This window comes from Leptonychotes weddellii, chromosome 6 (assembly GCF_054177405.1).
Source record: "Leptonychotes weddellii isolate Sample4059 chromosome 6, ASM5417740v2, whole genome shotgun sequence".
NCBI lineage: Eukaryota > Metazoa > Chordata > Mammalia > Carnivora > Phocidae > Leptonychotes > Leptonychotes weddellii.
The window spans coordinates 79,472,109-79,497,315 of record NC_138374.1 but is presented as its reverse complement, the minus strand read 5'-3'; the positions used below and the strand labels follow the sequence as shown (position 1 = coordinate 79,497,315).

Here is a 25,207-nt window from a genome sequence, read left to right as displayed (position 1 = left end):
CAGTGGCCAGAAGTCCAGGGATGATCAGACCAGCTTGCAAACTTCCCATCCTGTTCCGTTCATTTTCTTCTTTTCAATTGAGCCCCCAAAATACTTGGCTTGACTGTACTAAAGGTCATACTAATTATAGTCATATAAATGAACTACTTGTTCTTTATATTTGGTAAACATACTGTCATTTATTAACATATTGTCACTTATTAAATCTATGACAGGTAAGTTTTGAGTTTTATTTAAATTACAATTCTACACTCTGTTCATTCAGGCCAAATTCACAAAAACTGGGAGAACCTGGCAAGTGAGAGTATGCCAGCTTGCTTTCTGGAGGCTTATTCTAGTGTACTGAGGAAAAAGTAAACCACAATTAAAGGTGTGGAATAAAAAGGTCAGACATCAAGGAATAGAGTTATCCCAATAGTCCAACTGTCTGGTCTTCCTAATACTGTTTTCTTGTATCCTGGCGTATGACAAGAAGCAAGTAGTCTGAGAGTATTGGCAGGCCGAGTTCCACTCCTTGTTTGATTTCATGGTAAAATCTTGCTAAGATGTCCTAAAATATTTAATTTCAGTCCTGGCTCCTAGCTTCCTTCCCTCATCTCTTGCTTTTAGCTGGTCTCTCCCTTGGCTTCTTTCATAATCTATCATAACCCATCATAGAAATCTGAGGTTTGGCAGCATTGGGTAGCTGTACCTGGGGAAGATTGATCATTCGGGAGAATCAGTGGAAGACAGAATTTTAAAACATACATTATAAAGATCTTTCAATCCTGTGACCCAAACCAGGCCTAAATCCAATAAATTGTGGCATTCTTGATATTTCCTCTTTCTTTTTTAAAAAATCTTCCATCCACATATTAAATACAACCCAACTCGAAACTCTCCCATTTCAGAAGATTGTCATATGCAGTCCTTCCCTAGGTTAGGCAGCATTATGTATTATTTTATATATAAGATATGTTTTTTATTGTATATCATATATCCTAATAGTTTAGACAATCTAGAGAGAAAGAACCATGACTACCTAGTCTTTTACTCTTCAATATCTTACTTTAAAAGACCTTTGGAACTCATTAACTGAATCTTAAAATCTATTTGCCAAATTATGTGTCTGTAAGATAAATTCTTTTGGTTTCTGCCCATGTGCTTACTTCCATAATCAGCCTGAAATTTATGGCGGCAGTTTTATACCAGATATAAAATGCACAGTTTTAAATGGTATATGAAGACAACATCCTGCTTCCCAGCGTGTACTGTGAGACCAGCATGTACTGTGAGACCAGTTTCTACTGTTAGTAGAAAACCATGGTTATGAGAGTGTGTGTAAAGGGGAAGTGTGTGCCATGTGTGTTCCCCCAATTCCATTTGTACAGTGCCAGCTGTACACTGTGTTGTCCTTCATATGCAGGGATGGTTTTGAGAGATATGTTGACTTGTTTTTAGCATAGTGGCAATATATTTAGTTTGAGCTAGTCATGCTTTTTTTCCATGGTTTCAGCACATTCCTGACTCTGGTCTAGAAGTATAGGGATAGCCAAAAAGTAAAGGTTTCTCTGTATTAAACATCTCAGCACTTCCTACACATGTAGTACTCTACTTTGCACAATGGTAGCTGCTAAGATCAATCAGACGTAGAAGTAGGCCTCAAAACACTTATTTTACTGTTAGAGAAAATAAATCCATAGTTATATACTGTGCCGTATAGAAAGTGATAAATGCCATAAAAAAAAAAAAAGAAAGAATGAGGTAAGTATTGCAGAATGTCAGAAGGATTCATTCAGTATTTATTAAGAATTTTATAGAGGCTTTATGATAAGCGTATTCCAGATCTTTAAGGATCTGAATCTGATGGAAAAACCACACATGTAAATAAATAATTATAACACAATTGGGAGCAGCACAATAATAAAAGATATGGACTGTCTATCGTGGGAGTATAAAGGAGAGCTACCTGACCGAACTAGAAGGCTGCCAAAAGGCTTTCTGAAAGAACCGGTGGCTGAGCCGGTCCTCACGGAGGGACGGGTATGATCCACAGAGTAAGAGATGCTGAGGAAGACGAGTGCGTGCTAGGCGGGCAGCGCGTGGTTAGGGAGGGGGAGTTCTGCCTAAAGCAACAGAAATGACTGGACGAAGACACAAAAACTTCCTTAGGAACCTGCAGGACTTCTAATCCTGGTTTGCCATTAACTCTCTGGGACACCGTGTTCAGGTCATCTGCCTTCCAAGTCGCCTAAAAAGAAATAAAAGTTCCTGTTTACTAGTGTGCCAGAGTTGTACAATTAACACTGATCACCTGGAAGAATGTTTCTTATCCTTCCAGTTTCCTCTGAGCTCTGTAGCTCCTGTAGTTCAGTTTATAAATTCCCTCTCTAGGTCCCCCTACAAATCTTGTACGTCCCTCACACACCTCGCCCCCCAGCTTCCCGGAGAACTCTGCAGCTAACCTCTGTCACGGCATTTGTCACACTGTGGGTGGCATGGTGTCTTCCCCACTAGTCTGTGAATGGCACATCTTCTGTGTCTTTTAAAAACCTGACCTATTGAAAAAAATAAAAAATAAAAACCTGACCTATTGCAAACCCTCAGTAGATGGTAGGTTCTGTTGAATATAGGGAATTGCCAGAGGCATATACAGTTTATATTTATAAAACTCTGCTGTTCACGCATCACCAAGTTCCAAAGACTTGGGAGATACTTCTGTACAGTTATTACCTACTTATTGTTATTGCTGCTTTTCCCTAATTACTTAATCTTTAATGTCTGAAAGGTGAAGGTTCTTCTTGACTTAAGCCTAATGTCTAGTCAGGATGGACAGTATTGTTGAAGTAACTTTTTGTTTTCATTCATTATCAGTAATTCTGAAGGCCTAAGTTAGCTTTTATCATTTAAAAGCATCATCTTTGGAAATAGTAAGAATTTGGTAGGTAAAAGACTGATTAAGTATTTTATTAACTATTACCCAGCACTAAATCAGAATTATTTGGATCATTTTTGTTCTCACATTTCCAGTTGTTACTACCAACCTCTGCAGAAAAGAGATTGTCCATCACTTGATGGAGCATTATTTCGTGGGTCACTGTTTGCGTGGGGTCTCGTGAGTCATCGTAGACCGAGTCTGAGCAACAATTTCTTTACTGTCCTATCCTCCAGTTTTTCCTGAAAATACCTATCAGAAAATGTGTCTTTATGTGTATGTTGATATACTTTGTCTGTTAATACAGCGGTAGCCTTCGAGAGTTGTGTGTGAATATTTGTAACGTGCAGTATTCTCCTTTCTTTGTTGAAGCGCTCTCCGTCCTGTACTCCAGCTAGCAAAGGCAGACGTGTAAGAAACTACTGCACTGTGTGTCCCCACCCCATGCCCTCCACCCTGTCTCTTCCCCTTCTTGCCTGTGGTTGCGGAACACGCTAACGTCTCCGCGATGTACTCTCACCTCTGCTGCATGCTGTGTGCTGCTGGCCCTGCTGTCGCTACTCTGCCTTTCTGCATTTTCTTTTTGCTTTTTCTTTTCTTGTTTTGGCTTTGGCCGTAAAGCTTTAGGAATGTTTGTATAAATTTCAGTAACCAAACTACTAAAATTATAAGGTATCTTTATTTTAATTTTTACTAGGGGAAAAAAGTGATCCTAACATATGCTTTCCAAATTGATCGCCTACAAAGTAAATGAGTTTCTAAATAAGAATCTGATATAAGCAAATATGAGAGATTTCCTAGAGATTTTAATTATGTGGAAAAAAACCTTGATGATTCATATTATGCAGAATTCAAAAGAATTTGGGACAACTTATAGATCTTACTGACTATAATTTTATGTAAATCAGTTTTGCAGAAATCTTTGATTATTTAATGTATTTCAGAGGAATATCCCTAAATATGTTTATAGATTTGAGGCAATAATATTAATAATAGTTTATATTCTAAGGTATTTCCAAGATATTTAAAAATACCATGACACTTTATATATGTATTGATAACAAACTATAAGCAACATCCTATGCTGATGCTAGCTCAGTGTTTCTCAGTACTGAATGGGCCAGCCATTATCTCTATCCTGCAGTTTTCTTATATGCTCAGAATGGGGCATGTATTTGTGGAAAGATCTCAAATTTCCTAAGCCAGCGTCCACCCCAACATCAAGATACACAACATACACACCCCCTAGTTGAGAAGCAGTGGGCTAGCCGACGTCTGCTCTGGTTTTCATATGCAATGTAAAATAGTAATATTAAAAAGGAACTTCTGTGGTAGATAAAAGCTTATAAATTTTCACCTGTCAGCTTCGTAATCACTGGATTAATCCACACCTTAAATCCAGAATTCTGACTTGGAAAGGGCTAGATCATGGAATAATCTGGTTTACAGGGAGCATGGGGAGCAGTAGGGTGCCTCACTGCTTCCTGTGCTCTTATCTTTCAGATGTCGTGCTGCATTGATGGCAAAATAAACATGATGAACCCTTACATAGCACATATTTCCAAACTCCTGTTTAATAATGAATAAGCAGGTCAAATACCAGTGGTATGGCCAGTAGAACTATGACTTTAATATCTCATTGATTAATGACACTTTTGAAAAGACTGCTGGTTCAACTGATTTTTTTATTTATTATTTTGTCATTTAGAGAGTCAAAACTGTTGGGTGCTTGGACTTATCAGATTAAACTGAGTATGTGTTAAGTATACCCTATAACCTCTAGGAAGGAAGACCAAAATGTTGTGTGCGCAATTATATTAGGGTTCAAATCGTCAGCCTGTGAATTGAGTGAATTTTTAACGAGTTTTTTTTTTTAATACGGTTATAATTAAGAGAGATTTTATTTTTCTGGTTAAATAGAGATTAATTATATCTCACTTGCCTTGTGGACTTCTTGGGGCCTTGGCCTCCCAGAGCACCTCTGTGAATCTTGATATAAGGAAAAATTTTTGAGGGAAATACTATTCAGTCTATATCTTCATTCTATAGGATATGAATAAGCTGCACTTAACCAGAGTCTCTTGACGTGTATATGATTTTTTTAAGTGCAGATGTGATAGGCTTGATAACCTGCTTTCCAGGCTTGTTTCAGTTTTTCCTTGGTTATGTATCTGACAAATTAAAAAACTGCCTCTGGAAAGTGGTGATGTCTATGAGGGAGCGGAGTGGAGAATCAACAGCTATTCAGCAGGTACAGAGAAGCATCTCCCTGGCAATAGTTGAGGGCCTTGATAGTCCTGGGAGACGGCAGTGTGTTACAATAGGACAGAGACGGTTACCATTCCTAACAGTGGCCTTGAATCCAACAGTGACATATAGTTGGGCTATATACTGTGTTTTCAGACAAGCAGTAAGTAATACTTTTATAAACTTAAAATTCTTAGGATTCTTACATGTCCTATAAGTGAGGTTTCACTGTTCAAGGTTTGCTGTGTTTTTATTTCCAGTCCACTATAAGTTTCCATTTACAATTTGAATACGTTATTTTTAAGTGGTGTTATTCAGTTAGGCATAGCACGAAAAAGATTTGTTATTAATATTATCATTAATGCCCAAATATAAATGGTTATGGAAAGGTCCACAGTGTTTTCATTAATAGTGAGAAACATTAAATGTCTCATTTTAGATTATTCCTTTAGAGTTTGGAAGAGAGATTATAAATAGCCAACGTGTAACTTAAGTTTCTTTTATGTTTTCTGAGAACATTTGTAAATTCTCCAGAGTAGATTTTCAAGTCGATATATTGAAAATAAGGAGAAATTTTCAGAAAGAGTAACAAGTTATATTATTTGTAATTAGTAAGATTGCACTTACTAGTCGTAACCTTCAGTGATTTATTTATTATTTGTTTTAGGATGATAAAATATTAGATTTGCTGTTTTCCAAATGATACAGTATTTCCCTAACACTGTTTTTTATCATAAGCTCAGTTAACAGAAAAAATTATATCAGTGAAACGTTGAGGTTTTGAAGTGTTTCTTTAATACAAAAAATTGGATTACTTGCCACTTTGTTTCCAAAATACTTCTAGCTAACGGGTAAAGATAATTGATGATAATTGTATTTTTTTGGTTAATTTAGAGTTTTGTATTTACAAATACCAAACAACATGTTAGTTGTAAGCTTTTTTAAAAAACCTATATCTAATCTGTATCAAATCTTGGTATCTTTTACTTTAAAACCAGGTTTCTCATGAGAATGTTTTGCTTCTTGTATTTTTCAAATCTATAATTATTTTTGGAGTAGAAAAGGCCCATTGATACATGTTCAAGATGAGTTGTTTTAGTTGTTTTTATTGTTTATCAGAAAACCATACTCCATAATTTGAGGAGTTCACCTAAAACTCAGATCTGATCCTAGGGGGAAAGAAAACTTTTCTATTTTACTGCACTACTCTAGAAATAAATTTTGTGGATCACTCAGTAGGGAAATCCTAATAGATTCAGGAAACATTATAGACTTTTTGCATCACAGTGTTATGTATTGTGGATGATACTGCTGATACTCATTCAGTTTTTCTTTTTTTTCCCTGAAGAGTAGAGCAGTAGGTAAAAAAGACATTGGAGTGTAGTAGATGTTTCTAATGCCTGTTCATCAGAATAACTCCTTGAAGTAGGTTTACTTAGAAAAAAGAATTAGTTAACCAGGAAATAGAAAAAAATCACATTTACATAAAGATACTCCTCATCTTTCTCAGTAGATTGCAGCTTAGAAATATTGAGTGAATTGCTTATACTGTTCAGTTAAGATTTGTTTCCAAGATCTTCCTCCAGATATTATCAGAAGGTACTATCCAATTAATATTAGCTATGTATTGCTTTTCACTATTTTCTCCTTTTTATCATTCTTTCTACAATGATAAATGCAATTATCGAATTGTGATATCTCTGCTATGGATGTATATCATGTTTATCAGCTTTTCCTGCATTATTAATTCAAGTCATTGCTTACATTTAATGCTATATAGTTTTTCAAAACACAAAGAATTTAACTTCCATGGTTTAAGTATACTATTAATGACTGTATTATAACCACGATAAAGGTTTGGAAGGTAAACATAATTGATATGCTATTAATTAGATGCTTTGCTGCCATGTTATATCTGAATCATTGCCAATTAACTATTAAGTTAACTTTAGGCTGTCTGCAAAGTCTGGCTTATAGTTATTGAATATTCTGAAAGTTCAGTAAAATTAATTGCTTTTTAGTGGATAGAATAAGTCCTTAATTATAAATGTATCAGTAAGCATGTAATTATAGATAAAATTAATAACATCTTGAAAAACCAGTCCTGCTGGTGGTAATTAACACTTTGAATTAGAAAATATGTAAGTGGTATTATATTTTTCTTATTCTTCCTATTAAACCTCTTTTGAGTTATTGTTTATACTGGCAGTAATCCAGAAAGGAAATGAAATATGTAAATCTATTAATCTAACAGGTATTAGCTTCTAACAGCTTTTAGAAGACGTGGGAAAAAGTTTGTTAATTCAATATTCAAAACGTTATTGCCATGAGTTTTATTCATCTTTACCAAACTTTGTTCCTTGTCTTTCTAAGAAACACACTTTTGAGAAATAAAGTGGTAATTTTTAAACTTCACTTATGCATTCATGGTTTTTTTAAAAATCAGAGTATCATCATAAATGGCATAGTTCAACTTTTTAAATATATTCAGTGCCATCTCAAAATATTACTCAAATATTTTTACTTATGTTAATTTGTTTTAACAAAAACTACCTGATTTTGTTTAATCTCTGGAATTTATTTTAAGAGCATATAGTTCCAAGAAGCTGGTATGCTAATTTTTATTATTCTATTTTATTAGAATTGATATTGGGTTGGTTTTTAAATCTAAATGTTTCCTCTTTTGAATAACCAGTTTTACCTCATGCAGCTAAGAAAATCATTTTAAAATCTATTCTCATTCCTGTTGTTTTTTTTATTTATGAGTTAAAAACTTGTTAGGAGAAACAGACTTTTCATAAATGACAGTAATTCTAAAGAAGGGCCGAGAGGTATGTATTTAAAGCCTCGAGAGATCTTTAAGAGTCACTAATTTCTGTAATCAAGGATTAAACTTTGATGGTGTATTTTTCCCTTTGTTCAGTATCACACTGTCATCATGTCACAATTTTCATAGGGTCGTGAAACATGACGGTGAATGTTTGAAGAACCAACTATGGGGTGGGGGCAAGGGGTGGGGTCGATTTTTAGGGGTGATGATTTCCATGATGTACACCTCCCAGCAGGGCATGTGCTGACAAAATGTCTTAAGGCAGCGTGTTCCAATGTCATTGCAAGAAAGTAGAGGTAATCAAACCGCATGCTCACCTCTGGCCAGCGTGTGTTCATGTGGCTCAAAGAGCAGATCTGCTTTTCAATTGTCAGCCTGTACTCCTGAACACAGCAAGCTCCTGCCTTTCTCATTTTTGAAGTATGTTTAAAGTAATTGGGCCAGAGGCAGAAAGCCACTATATTAGCTGTCCAGTCCCATTCACAGCATTATCCTTTGCACAGAAACTTCTGCTTTTATCTCTTTCAAGTTATGGGCTACAGGCTTTTGTGTGACAGGTCAGAAACTTAAATTTTATTAAAATGACCCAGTTTTTTGCACTTAGCAAATCCCCTACTTGGACACTTCTTGAGAACTTTATGAGCTACTTAACTTGATTATTTGGGGTCATTTTACGTTCTTATTAGTGTAAAATGCATCAGGACTGCTTTGCTTATCAATTCCATTTTAACTGAACCCCCTCCCCTCTTATTCAGCTTGCAGTTTATGTAATTGTATGGAAACTAGAAGGAGGAGATTTCTAGAAAGTAGGATCTTTCTGCCCTATCTCCAGCCCAGATTTATATTCCAGATTAATAATTTAAAAGGAGTACCTTCTCCATGATTCTCCCTGCGTAAAATTGTGAACTGGGCAAAACTTGTCTTAGAGTCTCAGTTTCTTCTTTTTTTCACTCTCCTGTTCGTGATCAGAGTTCACTGTCAGGTAAAGAGATCATGTAACTCATTCTCCATGACCATTAAATTGCTATGAGTACCTTTACTGTGGAGATGCCTCTGGTACCACAAAAATAATACTGGATTTGAAGTCAAGGAGTGGGATTTGGGCCTGGCTCTCCCACTTCATAAGGTGTACTAGTTTTCTGAAATCAGCCACATTGCACACTTCAGAGTAGACATACAGCTGGTATGCTTCAGCTCAGGTGTTCCAGTTTTTAAAATATTGAAATACCTTCCTAGCTGATGGTACATAGCTGCTGCTCCAAGTTCCTTAGATGCCCTCCCGGAGACCCTTCTTCTCCCCACGTCCCCTGAGCGCAGTAACTAAAGGTTTAAGGCCTGGTTGGGAGCCATGTGAGTCATCCCCACCAAAGTCTTGCCTTGTGGTTTGCCAGAAAACCTGCCTGTGCCCAGCAGAGGACTCCTGCAGGGTTAGCCAGCTCACTAGCCTGTCCCTAAAAGAGTAACCATAATATAGTAAAGGAAAAGAAAAAAAATATTTTAAGTACCTATTTAAAATCCTTAAGCTGACTGTTCATTTTATTGAATTGTAGTTTCTGATCTAAGCATTGTTCTTGCTGTACAATACAGTTGAAACAAATTCCCCAACCTCTTTTCAAAATTGCTTTCATTGCCCTTCATTTCAAAAATGCAATCCTGGTAATTTTGAAAATTGCCAAACTGAATATATCATCGATTGGTATGCTCCATAAGATCTTTAATGCTAAGTTTTAACCCCAAGCATTTTGAGTTTCTAAAAATACTTGGTTAAAAGGGCACAACTGAATATAAGTGCTGGTATTTCTACTGCTGCAGAATAAAAAAGTGGTGTTACCCTCAACCAACACAAAACTGATAAATTAGTTTCTTTTACTTTCAAGTAATGCCTGGTAGATGACCAAATTTCCTTCTTATGAAGGACAGAATTATCTCTAATCTGCAGCACATACTCTGTTAAGTACTCTGCACTTAATTCACACGTATGATTTCGTTTGTGGAATACAAGTCAAGAACATGTATTAGAGACCAGTGCTCAAAGTCAGAGACCGGCAGTGAAGATGGGAGCATTTTGTTAACTGTTGTCTTTATCTTTGTTTACATTAAAGCTAGCGGTTATGCTTTTGTGTGATGACACATCCCGAAGGTGAATATTCAAACTGAAGTTTGTTTTCCTCTTCTCAAGAAATGTTATCATGATTATGCCTTACAGAAATTTGCTAAGAGCTGCACATTGTTTGAAAGTGATTTCTTGGGTTTTTGTTTTTCCCGACTTATCTTCCTAGACTGATCCTGTTGAGAACACATATGTACGGAATCCGAACGTCAAGGTTAACATCCAGTCAAGGTCCACATCTCCTTCCACATCTAGTGAAGCTGAGCCAGTTAAGGTGCCTCATTGGAGCAGTCTTGCTCCCCAACTTTTCACTTGTGTCAGGAAAGAGGGAATTGCAAAAACAAGTGAAATCTGACTCTTCTTTTAATCAAATATATTATGTAATAAGTCACAATCTATTGGAGATGATTGCATTTGACTGATAATGTAAATACAACTCTAAAACAAAAGTCGCAAGTTGCCCCCCGCAGATTCAACCTAAAATAGACAGATACTTATTTACTTATAAAGGTAGCCTTTATTTTAAGTAAAGGACTATGTGGAACAGAGGGCAGGGTTATCTCAATTTTGGAATTGTCAGATATAAACTTGGTAGGCACATGGCAGTGTCAGGTGCCATTCTCGTATTTTAATTTGTCCAGTAAATGTAATAAGACCTACACAACTGTTACTTCATAAGTATAGCTTAAAATGAAAATTGCCACTGCTGGCCACTGAACAGTTTATTCTAACTGCTCGGTCTGCAAGAGGCATTCAACTATGTCATGCCTTTTAATAATACAAAAACAGTGTTGTTTTGTACCTCATGTTAGTCAGTGGTTTCAAACAGCCAGTCAGCCAGTTTTCTCAACAGAGGTCATTTCCTCAACGAGTCAGAAGGATGTGTCATGCCTCAGTGAAGCCCTCCTGCTTCGAGATGCAATTTGGATTCTTCACTCAGCTTGCAGTTCTGACAGAGCCCCTTTGTTTCCCATATTCTCTCTAGAGCTGTGTCTCGTGTTCAAGGGAAGCAGACAGTCCGCTCTGGGAAGCTGTCTGAAGTGAAGTGTGATTTGTAGTTAGATTCTGACTTGATTTTTTACAACCTTGTGACAGACTACCTCAGACTGGTTAAGTTGATGAGTCTCTGCTTTTTTTTTTTTTAAATCATTGTTTCAATATTTTGAGCTTATACATGTTTAATGTTGAAATATCTCAAGCATACAGAGGATAATAAACACATATGTAACCACCATCCACAGATTTAACAGATGTGAACATTTTGCCCTGTTCTTTTCAAATTTGTTTTCAAAGAAAGAAGATATTCCAGAGAATTGAAACAGCCTTCCCTATACCATTCCCCTCTCTCCTTAGTCAGACATATCTAAAGACCCTGAAATTGATGCACATCTTCTTCCTTTGTTTTAAATTTCACTTCATTTGTATCCATAAACAATATATGAGAATGTTTGTTTTATATTTATGTTTTACACAAACATAAAGCTTTATCTTTCTGTAACTTCTTTCATTCAGCATTATGCTTTTGAGCTCGACTCATACAGATACGTGTCCATTTAGTTGATTCATTATAACTGTTACATAATATTTCATTGTATGAATATACCCCAACCACTTATGCATTCTCCTGTTGTTAGATACTTAGGTTGTTTCCGATTTTTGCTATTACAATCAGTGCTGAAGTGAACATCCTAGTAGCTGTCTGTTTTGCAAATGTGCAGTTTGTTTAGCATATATATACCTGGAAGCTGAATTATTGGGTTGTGTGGTATATGCATTTTCAACTTTAACTAGATTTTGCCAAATTATTTTCTACAGTGGTTGGACCAGTTTTCACTCCCACCAGCAATATGTGAGAGTTCCCCATTTTCCTACATCCTCACAAACCCTTGGTACTGTCAGACATTAACTTTTGCCAATTTGATGGGTATGGAGTGGCCTTTTTGTTTTTAATTTGCATTTCTCTGATCTCAAGTGTTAATTCAGCATCTTTTTATGTTTATTGACCACTGGTGGTTTGCCTGTTTATGTCTTTTGTCTGTTGTTCTACTGAATTATTTTTCCTATTTTTTGTAAGTGTTCTTTATGTAATCTGGGTACTAATCCTTAGCTGGCTATATGCACTGCAAATCTTTTATTCCAGTCCATGGCTTATTTTAAAATTTTATTTGGTGTCTTTTTGTCTTGCAACAATGTTTATTTTAAAGTAGGCTTATATATATCAATCATTTCCTTTATGACTTTATGTTTTTTATGTCTTCCTAAAGCAGTTCTTCCCTATGCAGCATTTAAAAATTTTCTTCCATACTTTTTTCTAAAAGTTAAAAATTTTTTATTTTACCTGTTTAGGACCTTAAGCTGAAATTTATTGTTACATATTATGTGAAATGGGGTTCTAAATCTATTTATCTCATATGAACAGCCAACTCTACTATATTTCCCCCATTGATTTGTAAAACAATCTCTGCTTTATATATATGGGTCTGTTTGGGGGTTCTTTTTTCTCTTCTGTTGTTCTTTTTGTCTATTCCTGTATCAATATCACATTGTCTTAATTGCTATAACCCTAAAATAATTCACCTGGTATAATCAGCCACTCCCACCCACCTTATTCTTTTTCCTTTTCCTTTTGACCCTTTAGTTTTACATATGACTTTTAGAATCAGTTTGTCAGGTTCCATGTGGAGCCTTTGATTGAAATTGCATTGAATTTTATAGATTTATCTGAGGAGAATTGACATCTTTGTGATTGGGTCTATCCATCTATGAACAGGGTATACATATTATCATTTAGATATTCTTTTATATCTTTCAGTAAAGTTTTGTTAATTTCTTTATGAATTTACTTCATATTGCTTGTTACATTTGTTCCTAGGTACCTTAAAGTTTTTGTTTCTACAGTGAATGGAATCTTTACCAAATATATATTCTTATGGTCTTCATGAACTCTGTTGATCTTGTATCCAACACCCTTACTTCACTCCTTTTTTCCTAAACTTCTCTTGGGCTTTCTGTGTAAATTATAATGTCAATTTTGTTTCCTATTGCTTTTTATTAACTTTTATATAGGTTTTCAGTGTTCCTCTCTTTAATCTCTCATGTTTACATTTTTAAACATTAGTTTATAAATTGGGTTCAAAACTTTTTCAAGCTATTTAAAGTAAATTTAAATTAGAACTAAACTCACAAGCAGAAAACTCTGAGAAGCCCAATTCAATTGTCTTTTAAGGTTATAGGGCATAGAAAATACTCTGTATATATAGTAACAAAGGCAAAGAGAGATCATTTATTTTTCTCTTAATATTAGACTATTCTATAACTTTATTCAAAGCTAGCTTTTTCATCTTGTTTGCTTGCTTAGCATCCTAAAACGAAGTAATTCTTTGTGCCTTTTTTCTAACACTTTGCTAATCAAGTGATGTCTCTTTTCCAGTAAAATCACTGGTTCCTTTCATTGAAAGAAATATCTTACATTAATGTCTTATAAAGATATGGCTTTTAACTTTTGAATTTGTATGTTAAGTTCTGAATTCCAATAATACTAAATAGTCTAACTCCCTTCTTTGGAAATTAATTTCTGCACAAAATCCCACTAATCTCTCTCTCTCTCTCTCTTTCTACATACACACACAGACACACACACAAATCCACTGAATTGTGTTCCATATGTGTAACATACATTCTGTGTATAGAAGTTAGGAGTTAAAAGAATCTTCTAAATATTTTGATTTTAAATCCTTTTTAAAAAATCAGATACTTTTAAGAATTAATGTGCATTTTCAGATGAACTTCAAAATTAATATCCTCATTTTTATGTAGGCTGTATGCTGTGACTTTTTTGTTTTCTTCTGTGGATTCTCTTTTCTGAATCATTTCTTTTTAAATTTCCAGACCAAATTTTTTTTTTGCTATTTGAACAACTATTTCATTTGTAGACATTGCAGGCTGAAATTTAAATTATCAACACTATGAGAATTTTAGCTTCATTGAGATATTTTTTGCCTTATTGATGTCTTGCTTGGCTTTATTTACTTTGATTTATTTTTAGTGATGTGTGAAATAGATGGAGTATTTCATGACATTTATTTCCTTTTTTGCTCCTGGATTCAGATTGTAGACAGTACTCCTCCTCCAGTTCACACACCAACCTTAAGGAAAAAGGGATGTCCTGGTTCAACTGGCTTTCCGGCTAAGGTACTCAATCTAGATATAAGCATGATGTGTTCTGAAAAAAAATACAAATAATGGATTCCTTCTGCTTTTTGTATTTGCTGTGATTTTTGCTATTGGTTTCCTCAAAATTGCAAACATAAAAGCTTGGGAAGAAAATAAATTTTATAGGACTGGAAATAACCACCACTAAGAAAGGTAGGAAGAGTGTCATAAAGTTTGTTTTGCTTTGTTTTTCTTCTTTTTTCTATTTTTTTAATAATTTCAATCTAAAAAATTATAAAAAATTAAAGATGGAACAGCTATATTGAAGTGCATAGTTTGGTTTGGTTGGTTTTATTTATTAGTTGAAAAGCCTGACAAGTTGGAAGTTTTGTGCCTTTTTTATAATTTCTGGGCTTTTGAAAGATTACTATTTTTAAAGTATATTCTCCTTTTGCTTTATGCTCTTAAGGTTTTTTCAGATCAGTTTTGGGCACTAACAAATTGAAGGAGAAATAAAATCATTGATAAACCAATTTTTTCAAAATTCCAAACAATTTTTCATTATTAATTGTTCCCATTTTATTTTTTTTTTAAGATTTTATTTATTTATTTGACAGAGAGAGACACAGCAAGAGAGGGAACACAAGCAGGGGGAGTGGGAGAGGGAGAAGGAGGCTTCCTCCGGAGCAAGGAGCCCGATGGCAGCTGCTTAACCAACTGAGCCACCCAGGCACCTCCCCATTTTAAAATACAAAACATGGAATACATAGTAGTGGAGGAACGTGCAACTTGAATATACCATAAGCACAGCATTAGCGTGCACTCAAATGCATATTTGATTCAGGAGAAAGACTACAGACCTGCAAAGTTCAGAAGAATGCTGGGTTTGTGTTTTGCTAGTTCTTTGGGGTTATACTTTTATTTTTATATCTACAGGAAAATAACATTATTCTAGATGTATTTACATAATATTTATGGGATTAAACATTTTAGAAGACCTCTTAAATTATCAATCAAAAAATAATATAAAGAGCTTCGTAATCATACCTACAATTTCCTGAATAGGACTATGCCCCAGACATTATCTATCTACTATATCATTATTTCTGTCACTACTATTATTTGTCATATGTCTAAAAGTTTCTAATTCAATTCTTACTACAGTGTTTGGAGGTGTCTAATATGTCTCTATAGAGCAGAAAACTAAGGCTTAAAGAAATTAACTTTCCGAATGTCACACAAATAGTAAGCTACCGAGCCAATATTTGCATGTAGATCTGTAGATGTCTAAGTATTTTCTTTTAAAAAGTATCTATTAATGTTAGATATACAATTAGCAACTAAACACATAATTGCACCATAATTTGAGATAGTTTGGGGTTCTAGAAAACACAGATTGGCATTCTTTACTTATCTGGCATAGTTAGTTAATGTAGGTAGTAAAATAAATGGAAATTTCCAATGAATAGAAATCATTGCTTCTATGCTTGCTCTCTTTTTTGTGGTCTCCTTGTTTCCATCTTCCTAAATTCAGTGTTTTGAAGTCTGCTATTGTAAGGAGTAGTGCTTAGAGGATGCACTGTAAAGAAGATATTAAGTTGAGGCCACTCAGAAGAATCTAAGATTGAAGTTGACAAACCGCTGAGAAAGAGAAACATTTAGTGAAAAATTCAGGTGAATTACTACTTTTTCATTCTATTCAACATAACTATCACTGAAGTATTGATTATGGTAGAACATGAAGATTTGGTTGCTTATATCTCAAGCTCCTACAAAGAAATTCTAAAAATTGGAAAACAAATGATCTCCCTCTCCAGAACAGAAACCTTGGATAAACCACAGAGTGAGAGACAGGTTGATGGATCTGAAAAGCTAATAAAATATACAGATGTATAACTGGTATAAAAGAAAAACAAGCTGAATAACCTTTGCTAGATACAGCAAAATTCTGAGACCAGAATATGAATTTAAAATAGGCACAATAAGTATCTGAAAGAGATTTTTTAAAAAAGGAAGTCTATTGGAGTGGGATAAGGCACCTATGAAGAAAAATAATTTGCAAGTGCTTCATGTGAAAATATAACTGCTGGAATAAAGAACTCAGCAGATGGCTTTAATAGAATAAGCAAACTAGATGTAGGAGAAGAACAGTTAATGGGGTGGAAGATGACATGGATGATATAAGACATGACAGAAATAGTTTCAGTATCTCTGTAGTAGGACTTTGAAGGGGAAGGAAAAAAACAGAGGCACTTGAAGAAATAATCACTTAATATTTCCCAGTAATTACAGATGAAAAACTTCATATTGAAATACATCATTATGTGCTAAAGAGAATAATTTTTAAAAACTTACACTTAGACACATTATAGTAAAATTTAAGGATATCATAGATCAAGAGACAATCCTAAAAACTTTGAAAGACAGAGTAAATCATCTGTAAAGAAAAATTAAATTGATATCAGACTTCTCAATGGCAACACTAAATGCAAGAAAACAATTAAGATAAATGTTCAAAATGTTGAAGAAAAAGAACTTTGAACCCTAAGATTTTAACCAAGCCATAGTATCACTTAATTATGAGAGTAGGTTAAAAATATTTTCATGTATACAAGAACTTAGTAAGTTTTATTTAAAAAAAAAAAACCTTCTCTGAAAATACTCTTTTATACACTAAGAACATACTATCAGAAAGGGAAATTAAGATAACAATCCCATTTACAGTTGCATTGAAAGGAATGAAATACCTAGGAATAAGTTTAATCAAGGAGGTAGAAGATCTATACACTGAAAACTCTAAGACACTGATGAAAGAAATTAAGACACAAATAAATGGAAATGTATTATGTGTTCACAGATTGGAAGAATTAATATTGTTAAAATGTCTATACTACATGAAGCAATCTATAGATTCAATACAGTCCTTATCAAAATTCCAACAGCATTTTTCACAGAAATAGAAAGAACAATGCTAAAATTTGTATGGAACCACAGAAGTCCCCTCAAAGAGCCAAAGCAATCTTGAGAAAGAAAAAGCTGGCGGCATCACACTTCCTAATTTCAAACTGTATTACAAAGCCATAGTAACCAAAACAATATGGTACTGGCATAAAAACAGACGCATAGATCAATGGAACAGAATAGAGATCCCAGAAATAAATATGCATATATCTGTTTATTGAACACATATATTGATCACTTGATTTATGACAAAGGCATCAAAAGTATACAATGGGGAAAGGACAGTCTCTTCAATAATTGGCACTGGGAAAACTGGATATCCACATGCAAAAGAATGAAACTGGACCACTATCTCACACCATACACAAAAATCAACTCAAACGGATTGAAGACTTGAACATAAGACCTGAAACCATAAAACTCCTAAAAGAAAACAGTGGGTAATCTCCTTGACATTGGTCTTAGGAATGATTTTTTTGGATTTGATATCAAAACAAAGACAAACAAAAGCAAAAATGAGTAAGTGGAATTACATCAAAGTAAAAAATTTCTGCACGGCAAAAAAAACCATTAACAAAATGAAAAGGCAACCTATGGAATGAGAGAAAGTATCTTTAAGTCATATATCTGGTAAGGGGTTAATATCCAAAATATAAAAGAACTCCTACAACTCAATAGCCAAAACAAAACAAAACAAAAAACCCAAACAAAACAAAAAACCACCACATAATCCAATTAAAAGATGGGCAGAGGACCAGAGTAGACATTTTTCCAAAGAAGACATCCAAAAAAATTGCCAAAGATACATAAAATGGTGCTCAACATCACTAATCATCAGGGAAATGCAAATCAAAACCACAATGATGTACCCATTAGAATGGCTGCCATCCAAAAGACAAAGAGATACCAAGTGTTAGTGAGGATGTGGAGAAAAGGGTTGTGCACTGTGGGTGGGAGTGTAAATTGGTGCAGCCACTGGAAAACAGTATGGAGGTTCCTCACACAATTAAAAATAGAACTACCATATGGTCCAACAACTCCACTTCTGGGTATATATCTGAAGGAAACAAAATCACTATCTCAGAGAGATATATGTACCCCCACGTTCAGTGCAACATTATTTACAATAGTCAAGATGTGGGAATAACCTAAGTGTCTGTTGACAGATGAATGGATAAAGAAAATGTGGTGCACACACACACACACACACACACACTGAAATATTATATGACCATAAGAAAGGAAAATCTTGTAATTTATGATAACATGGATGGACTTTGAGGGCATTATGTTAAATGAAATAAGAGAAAGCAAATACTGTATGATCTCACTTATATGTAGAATTTTAAAAATTTGAACTCACAGAAATGGAGAACATATTGGTTGTCAGGGGTAGGGTTGGGAGATGAGGGAAAAGGTACAGACTTCCAGTTACAAGATAAGTAAGTTCTGCAGACAAATGGAATACATTGTGACTATAGTTAACAACACTGTATTGTATATTTGAAACTTGCTTAGAGAGTAGATCTTAAACATTCTCCCCGCAAGAAAAAAATTACAACTATAAGAGGTGATGGATGTTAACTTATTTGGTAATCATTTTGCATTATATACATGTATCAAGCCATGATGGTGTATACCTTAAACTAATACATTATATGTCAGTTATATCTCAATAAAACTGGAAGAAAAAAAATATTCTTGGAGGAAATTCTCCATCAAAGAGATATAAAGCCACAAGGCCACTGTGAGAGATTTGGGAATAGGGTGACTAGGTATCTCAGAGGACTTTACTGTAGTCTGTAAAAGCAAGCACCCTCACTCTACAAAAATCAAAGAGAAAGGAAATACATATTCAAAGCAGTCCAGAATTAATCTAAATACAAACACAGTGGAGGTTAAGTGTAAGAATCGGGTGAGGTGAGCATGCTTAGGCATTTGTCTCATCTGGGGAGAAGCTGCAGAGACAGCGAGGCATGGTGGTTATTATGGTGGGTTCCTAGCAGGGCCTCCTAAATTGCAGTCACAGCTCCATCACTAATTAGCTGTGTGAACTTGAGCAAGTTACCTTTCCCTGCTTCCATTTCCTCATCAGAAATGAGTACAATCATAGTATCCATTTCACTGGATTCTTTGGAGTTTTAAAGAAGCTTAATATTTGTAAACACCTTAGAACAGTACCTGACATAGTGGTAGCATAGAAATGTTTAAATAAATATTGGTAACTTGATAAGGAAAGTAAGCACAAGTTCGAATCTTAATGAGTTGAAAGGAATCAATAGAAGACTAGCATATAAAATGTGTAATTTTCATACCTGCAGAAGGAAATGCTATTCATTGAACTGAGGCAGGAAAGAGAAAAAGGAGAAAGGAAAACATGGTGACCTGGTGCTCTTAACTGCAATAAATTGTCTCAAATCCCAATGTCTTAGAAAACATTTTTATTATGCTCACAGTTTCTTGGGTATGAGTTTAAGAAGGGCTCCAGTGGGAAGCTCTCACAGAGGGTCTGCCGTGTGGGTGTGGTAAGCTGTGAGCTGAGGCTGCAGATGTGTGGAGGTTCAGCTGTGCTGTATGTCCAGGATGGCTCACTCCCATGACAGGCAGCCGATGCTCAGGTCTGTCCAGATGACACCCTCAGTCTTCCTACATGGCGGCTGGCTCCCCAGAGTGAGCCTACCATGAGAGCCAGTGAGAAGCCACATGGCTGAAAGCAAAGGTGGATGGGAGGGAAGAAAATAAAGGAAAACAGAGGTCGCAGATACGTACTGTAATATGGAGTTTAAGGTGTAAAACACCAAATGGCACGAAAGAGGACATTGTATGCTAGTAAAGGGAATAATAGATAAAGAAGATAATGATCATGAATGTGTATGGGACTCACAAAGAAGCCCTAACCTATATAAAGCAAGAACTAAGAACTTGGGAGGAGCAGGTTAGAGACAGATTGGAGATTTTAATTCACACCCCTCAGACAAACAATATAGTAGAGAAAATGCTGGGCAGAGGACAGAGGGTTAATACCTGCATGCACTGAGAGCTTTTATAAACAAGGGGATGAACATGCAATAGTTAACTGGCCAAAAGCCAGGAATAGGCCGATGAAAACTTAAAATGACTGAGAGTGAAAAGATGGTCAGACTTACAAGAAGTTGGAGAAAAGCAGATTAAAGTAATAATGAACTACCTCTTTACATTTGTGGCGTACATATCCTTGTTATCAGTAAGATACTGTGACACATTGTAGGTGGAAATGTGAATCAGTACCACCTTTTTAAATACAATCTAGGGGCGCCTGGGTGGCTCAGGCATTAGCGTCTGCCTTAGGCTCAGGTCATGATCCCAAGGGTCCTGGGATTGAGCCCCACATTCTCCCTCTCCCACTCCCCCTGCTTATGTTCCCTCTCTCGCTGTCTCTCTCTGTCAAATAAATAAAATCTTAAAAATAAAATTAATAAATACAATCTAAAAACATTTTAATGAAAAATATGTCGGTGAGTCTCTAGAATCCAGTGAGTAGAGGGTAGAGGATTCTGGGAACTTGGTCTCAGTGGCAGCATGGTTTTTGAATCTCACGGAATCTCCATAAAAACAGACAAACCAACTGGATAGGTATCAAAGCTTAAAAAAAAAACAAACAAAAAACGCTACAGATGAGACCTAAACAATAGATGAGAAGATTTTCCCACAAACTCCAAAATACAAACTGATAGGGGGAAAAAAAAGTCATCTATAAGACCCCCCTGCCTCCCCCCGCCCCGCCATGGTATTAAACACTGTGCTAGAGAAAGAGGGATTCATGATAATCCCAGAGCCAGAAAACCGCCAGAGCACAAGTATGCACTGCTGGGCATCTCAAGAACAGAAGAAACCGAGAGGATTTTGCAAGCTCCATCCTACAGGTGAGAGAGCAAGGAAGGCAGGATGGTAGGAAGATACAACAGTGCTGCAGTTGTAAGCCCTCGAAACTTGATGGTCAGAACGCCCTTCCAGATCACAGCCCCAGACTAAGGAGGGTCAGCAGGGAATGGGTTCAGAATTGAGCGAGACAGGAAAGGAAAGAGAAAGTCCAGATGATTAAGAACGGGAGGAAGAGCTCAGAAAGCATGAGGTCATTTTTAAAAATCATTTTATGCTGGGGTGCCTGGATGGCTCAGTCATTGGGCATCTGCCTTCAGCTCAGGTCATGGTCCCAGGGTCCTGGGATCGAGCCCCGCCTCGGGCTCCGTGCTCTGCGGGAAGCCTGCTTCTCCCTTTCACACTCCCCCTGCTTGTGTTCCCTCTCTCGCTGTGGCTCTCTGTCAAGTGAATAAGATCTTTAAAAAAAAAAAAAATCATTTTATGCAAAGGCATGGAGCTGGGAAAATTACCCTGGCCTACCCCTCCCTCATAGAAGTACAGGAAAAGTCATTTCACTTAAAAATGAGGAAAGTGTTCAGTCAAATCTCACACACACAAAAAGAGAATAATGTATCTTAAAAAATGAAAGTGTGCCAGAAAGACATAAATATGAAACCAAAAAAACTACAATCAATATTTCAGAAGAAAATAAGGAAATGATAGAAGCTGTGAAACAACAAAAATTAGAAATAGCAAGCCTTAGAAATGAGAGTGTTGGAGAAAGCAAGATTTGAAGACAGGTGACAGAAATCCAGGGAAAGAATTAGAAATTAAGGTGAAATATGACTGCAAGAATACAGACTGACCTATAAGGAATTTGGGAGTAAATAAACTCAACAGATCACTTATGTAAATAGAAAAATGGAAAAAAAAATTTTAATCAAGAAATGAGAAGGGGTGCCTGGGTGGCTCAGTCAGTTAAGTGTCCGACTCTTGATCGTGGGATCAAGCACCATGTTGGGCTCCATGCTAAGCGCAGAGTCAGCTTAAGGATTCTCCCTCTTCCTCTGCTCCTCCCCCCACTCTCCTGTGCGCTCTCCACCCCACCAAATGAACGCATAAATCTTTTTTAAAAGAAAAGAAATGAGGGAAGACTAAAAAGGATTTGAGAAAAGTGATGGACAGAAAAGAACAACAAGGAAGGCCAGTATTTATATAATAGGAGTCTCAGAGAACACAAAAGCAACAGAAAATACTAAAATCTGTGTTTAAGAAAATTTTCTAAAATAAAGCAGACTTGAAACTCATCCTACAGAGGCACCCAGCATAGCCAAGAAAATCAACTCTGACAAAAGAAAACACATTCTAGTAAACTCTTGGCCTATAAAGAAAAAAAAATTGGACAAAAGTGTAGTAAGTCACTCAAGGGGGAAGAAAAGAACTGAAATTTTCATCAGACTTTTCGATAGCAACACTGCCAGAAAACAATCGGATAACTTTTAAAATGCTCTAGGAAAGTGTGAGTCCAGGTTTTTTCCCCCTTTGTGACTTTGTTTTTGACTACTTTGAGGTATAATTGATATACAAAAAAACTGCACGTAGTTGTAACAATTTGATGAGTTTGAAATGTCAAAGATTTTTAAGAATTTTAGGGTTTTTAAGGAGAGTAAAGCATCCTTCAAAAGTAAAAGCCACAGAGAAGTATTAAGAACATGCAAGAAGTCAAGGAGTGTTGTCCCCAAAAGCCCTTCCTGAGAGATACATTGAGGACGGGCTTCAGATCAACCAGAGTGATAAGGTACCCAACACCTCAAGGAGCAGGAGTGAACAAGGAAGTCTAGAATGAATTGGGTTCAAAGTCCACAAAAAGCACTGTTATAACATCTCTCAAAACCAGACAGCTTACCCCCAACTCAGCAATATGTTTACTTTGTGGAATAACCGAACCAGAGACCACAGATTGAAGGACACCGGGCTCAGTGGTTGGTGAGAGAGACGAGGTGTTGAACTAGGAGTAGTGAGATCTTAAAGAAGTCCACAAACTGAAGGTAAGGCTCCAAACTCCTTTCTCCTGCTTAGCTCCCAGAATGTTGGCAGTTGGGTTTATTGCCTCCTCCTTCCCTTCCCTCCCGGGAGGATTTCAGTGGAGTCTCTGAAGAAATTGAATGACCCAGAAAAGACAGATAACGGCAATCAAGATGGCTGGGTCCACATTGATAGTGCGTGTGCACACAGGTGCGCATGCGCCCCCCCCCACACACAATATAAACCAAAAAACCTTCCAATCAGCTTTTTTACTGACTCACAAATGTGAACAAATTCCCGAGAATCAGGAGACATTTCAGGAAATCCTCTAGCAAAAAGAAGAGATCCAAACAAAAAGATTTCCTACTTTCATTGAAGGGAAAAGAGGCAATACCAAAGCAGAAGGAAACAAAAAGGAATAACCAGAAAAACCAGAAGAGTCCTTTGAAATTTAAAAATAGGACAAGCATTTAAAAATTCATTAGATGAGTTGGGACATAAATTTGAGGAAATCTCTTAGAACTTGTTGCGAAAGGATAGATAGAAAATAGAGAAAATGTGAGAAATCAATATCCAAAAAAAAAGAAGTTCTGGTAATATAACAGAAAAAAAGAAAAGGAAGGAAATTGTACAGTATTTAATACAGATGCTTTTGGCAACTAAAGGACATTTCCAGACTGCGGAGTCCCAACAGTTCCCGTCACAGTGTACAGATAACAAATACCTCCTCCTGCCCACGTCATTCTGCAGTGTTTCAAGATATCAAGAATATAGAGAACTTTTGTAAACCACCAAAGAGATAAAACATCAGGGGCACCTGGGTGGCTCAGTCAGTTAAGCGCCTGACTCTTGGGTCCAGCTCAGGTCATGATCTCAGGGTCATGAGATCGAGCCCTGTGTTGGGCTCAGTGCTCAACGGGGAGTCTGCTTGAGTTTCTCTGTCCCTCTGCCCCTCCCCCTGCTTGCTCAGGCTTTCTCTCTCTCAAATAAATAAATCTTTAGAAAAAAACACATCACATTCAAATGATTAGGGATTGAAATGGCATCATACTTAACAGCAAAATGGAAAGGACAATTGGAAGGTAAAATGATTGCGAGCTAGAATTTTTGATTCCCTGTCAAATGTTTAATCAGTTTAGGGGAAAATAATAGCATTTTCAGAAACTGAAGATCTTCTAAAAGTGTTATCACCTATGCTCTGCTTTCTAAGTAAACTACTAAGAAATAATTTCCACCAAAACAAGGGAGAAGATGAAGAAAGAGAAAGGCATAGGGTCCATAGGAGAGAGAATCACATACAGATTTATCTAGAGGAAGTGGAGCAGGGAAGCAGAGGGCTCCAGGAGAGACATCTTCAGGTCAATAAACACGAGGTAGAGGAGTCCTGAAGGCTTCCTTCTTCACTGTTTAATCACCTGGTAAATTGATTCAAGGGGATTTGGCCATTCCTTTGGAGGGTCTGGGGATAATTAATGCAAGAGACTAGAAAATTAAGTTTAAAAGAGGGACGGCATCACTAATTTCAGAAAAATCAAAAGATTACACAAGAAAGATAGAACTATAATATACTTCTCAACTCACTGAGTTATAATTCCAAGGTCATAATAACTTAAATGCTAAATGTAAAATTTATCCCCAGACTGTGCTCTTAACAATATTGAGAACATGAAGGGAGGAGGTGGTGTAACAGCGCCGAGTCCTCCTCTTCCGTAATAGGAAGTCAGTATAATGCCTCCAATCAGGAAATAGCAGTATAGGCTTGCTTCCAACCCCCGCCCCGCCCTCCCCCCCCGTCCAGAAATGTGGAGACACACAAATAGGCAAACAGCTAGAAGAGCTAAAAGAACTTGCCTCTGGGAAGGATAACTTGGAGCAGAGGGGCACTTCAGTTTTTATTATAAGCATTGTGATACTGTTTTACTTTTTAAACTGTGTATTTGTATGAGTTAAAATTAAAAACATACATAGAAAATGGGAAATTCTTTGTGATTAGGCAATGAAAATAAGATCTCAAATCATAAGCATAAGGTGAAAATATTGCTGGACTCTATTACATCACAATTAAAGATGCTTGTCCAGCGAAAGCTTTGTTAATGGGGATTAATAGGTGGTGCCTCCTAGTGAAAGA

The 25,207-nt window shown here is 36.1% G+C and overlaps 1 protein-coding gene across 3 annotated transcripts in view; it reads left to right on the top strand.

The window, feature by feature from the left end:
- CDC42BPA (CDC42 binding protein kinase alpha) overlaps positions 1–25,207 on the top strand; it is a 727,403-nt gene that overhangs the window by 554,080 nt on the left and 148,116 nt on the right. Inside the window, exons 21-23 of one of the 3 annotated variants that reach the window (XM_081824455.1) lie at positions 3,287–3,325; positions 10,271–10,375; positions 14,209–14,292. In XM_081824455.1, the coding sequence (XP_081680581.1) occupies positions 3,287–3,325; positions 10,271–10,375; positions 14,209–14,292 (228 nt within the window). The remainder of the gene's footprint in view (positions 1–3,286; positions 3,326–10,270; positions 10,376–14,208; positions 14,293–25,207) is intronic. The other 2 variants (XM_081824456.1, XM_081824457.1) reach the window with 2 other exon arrangements.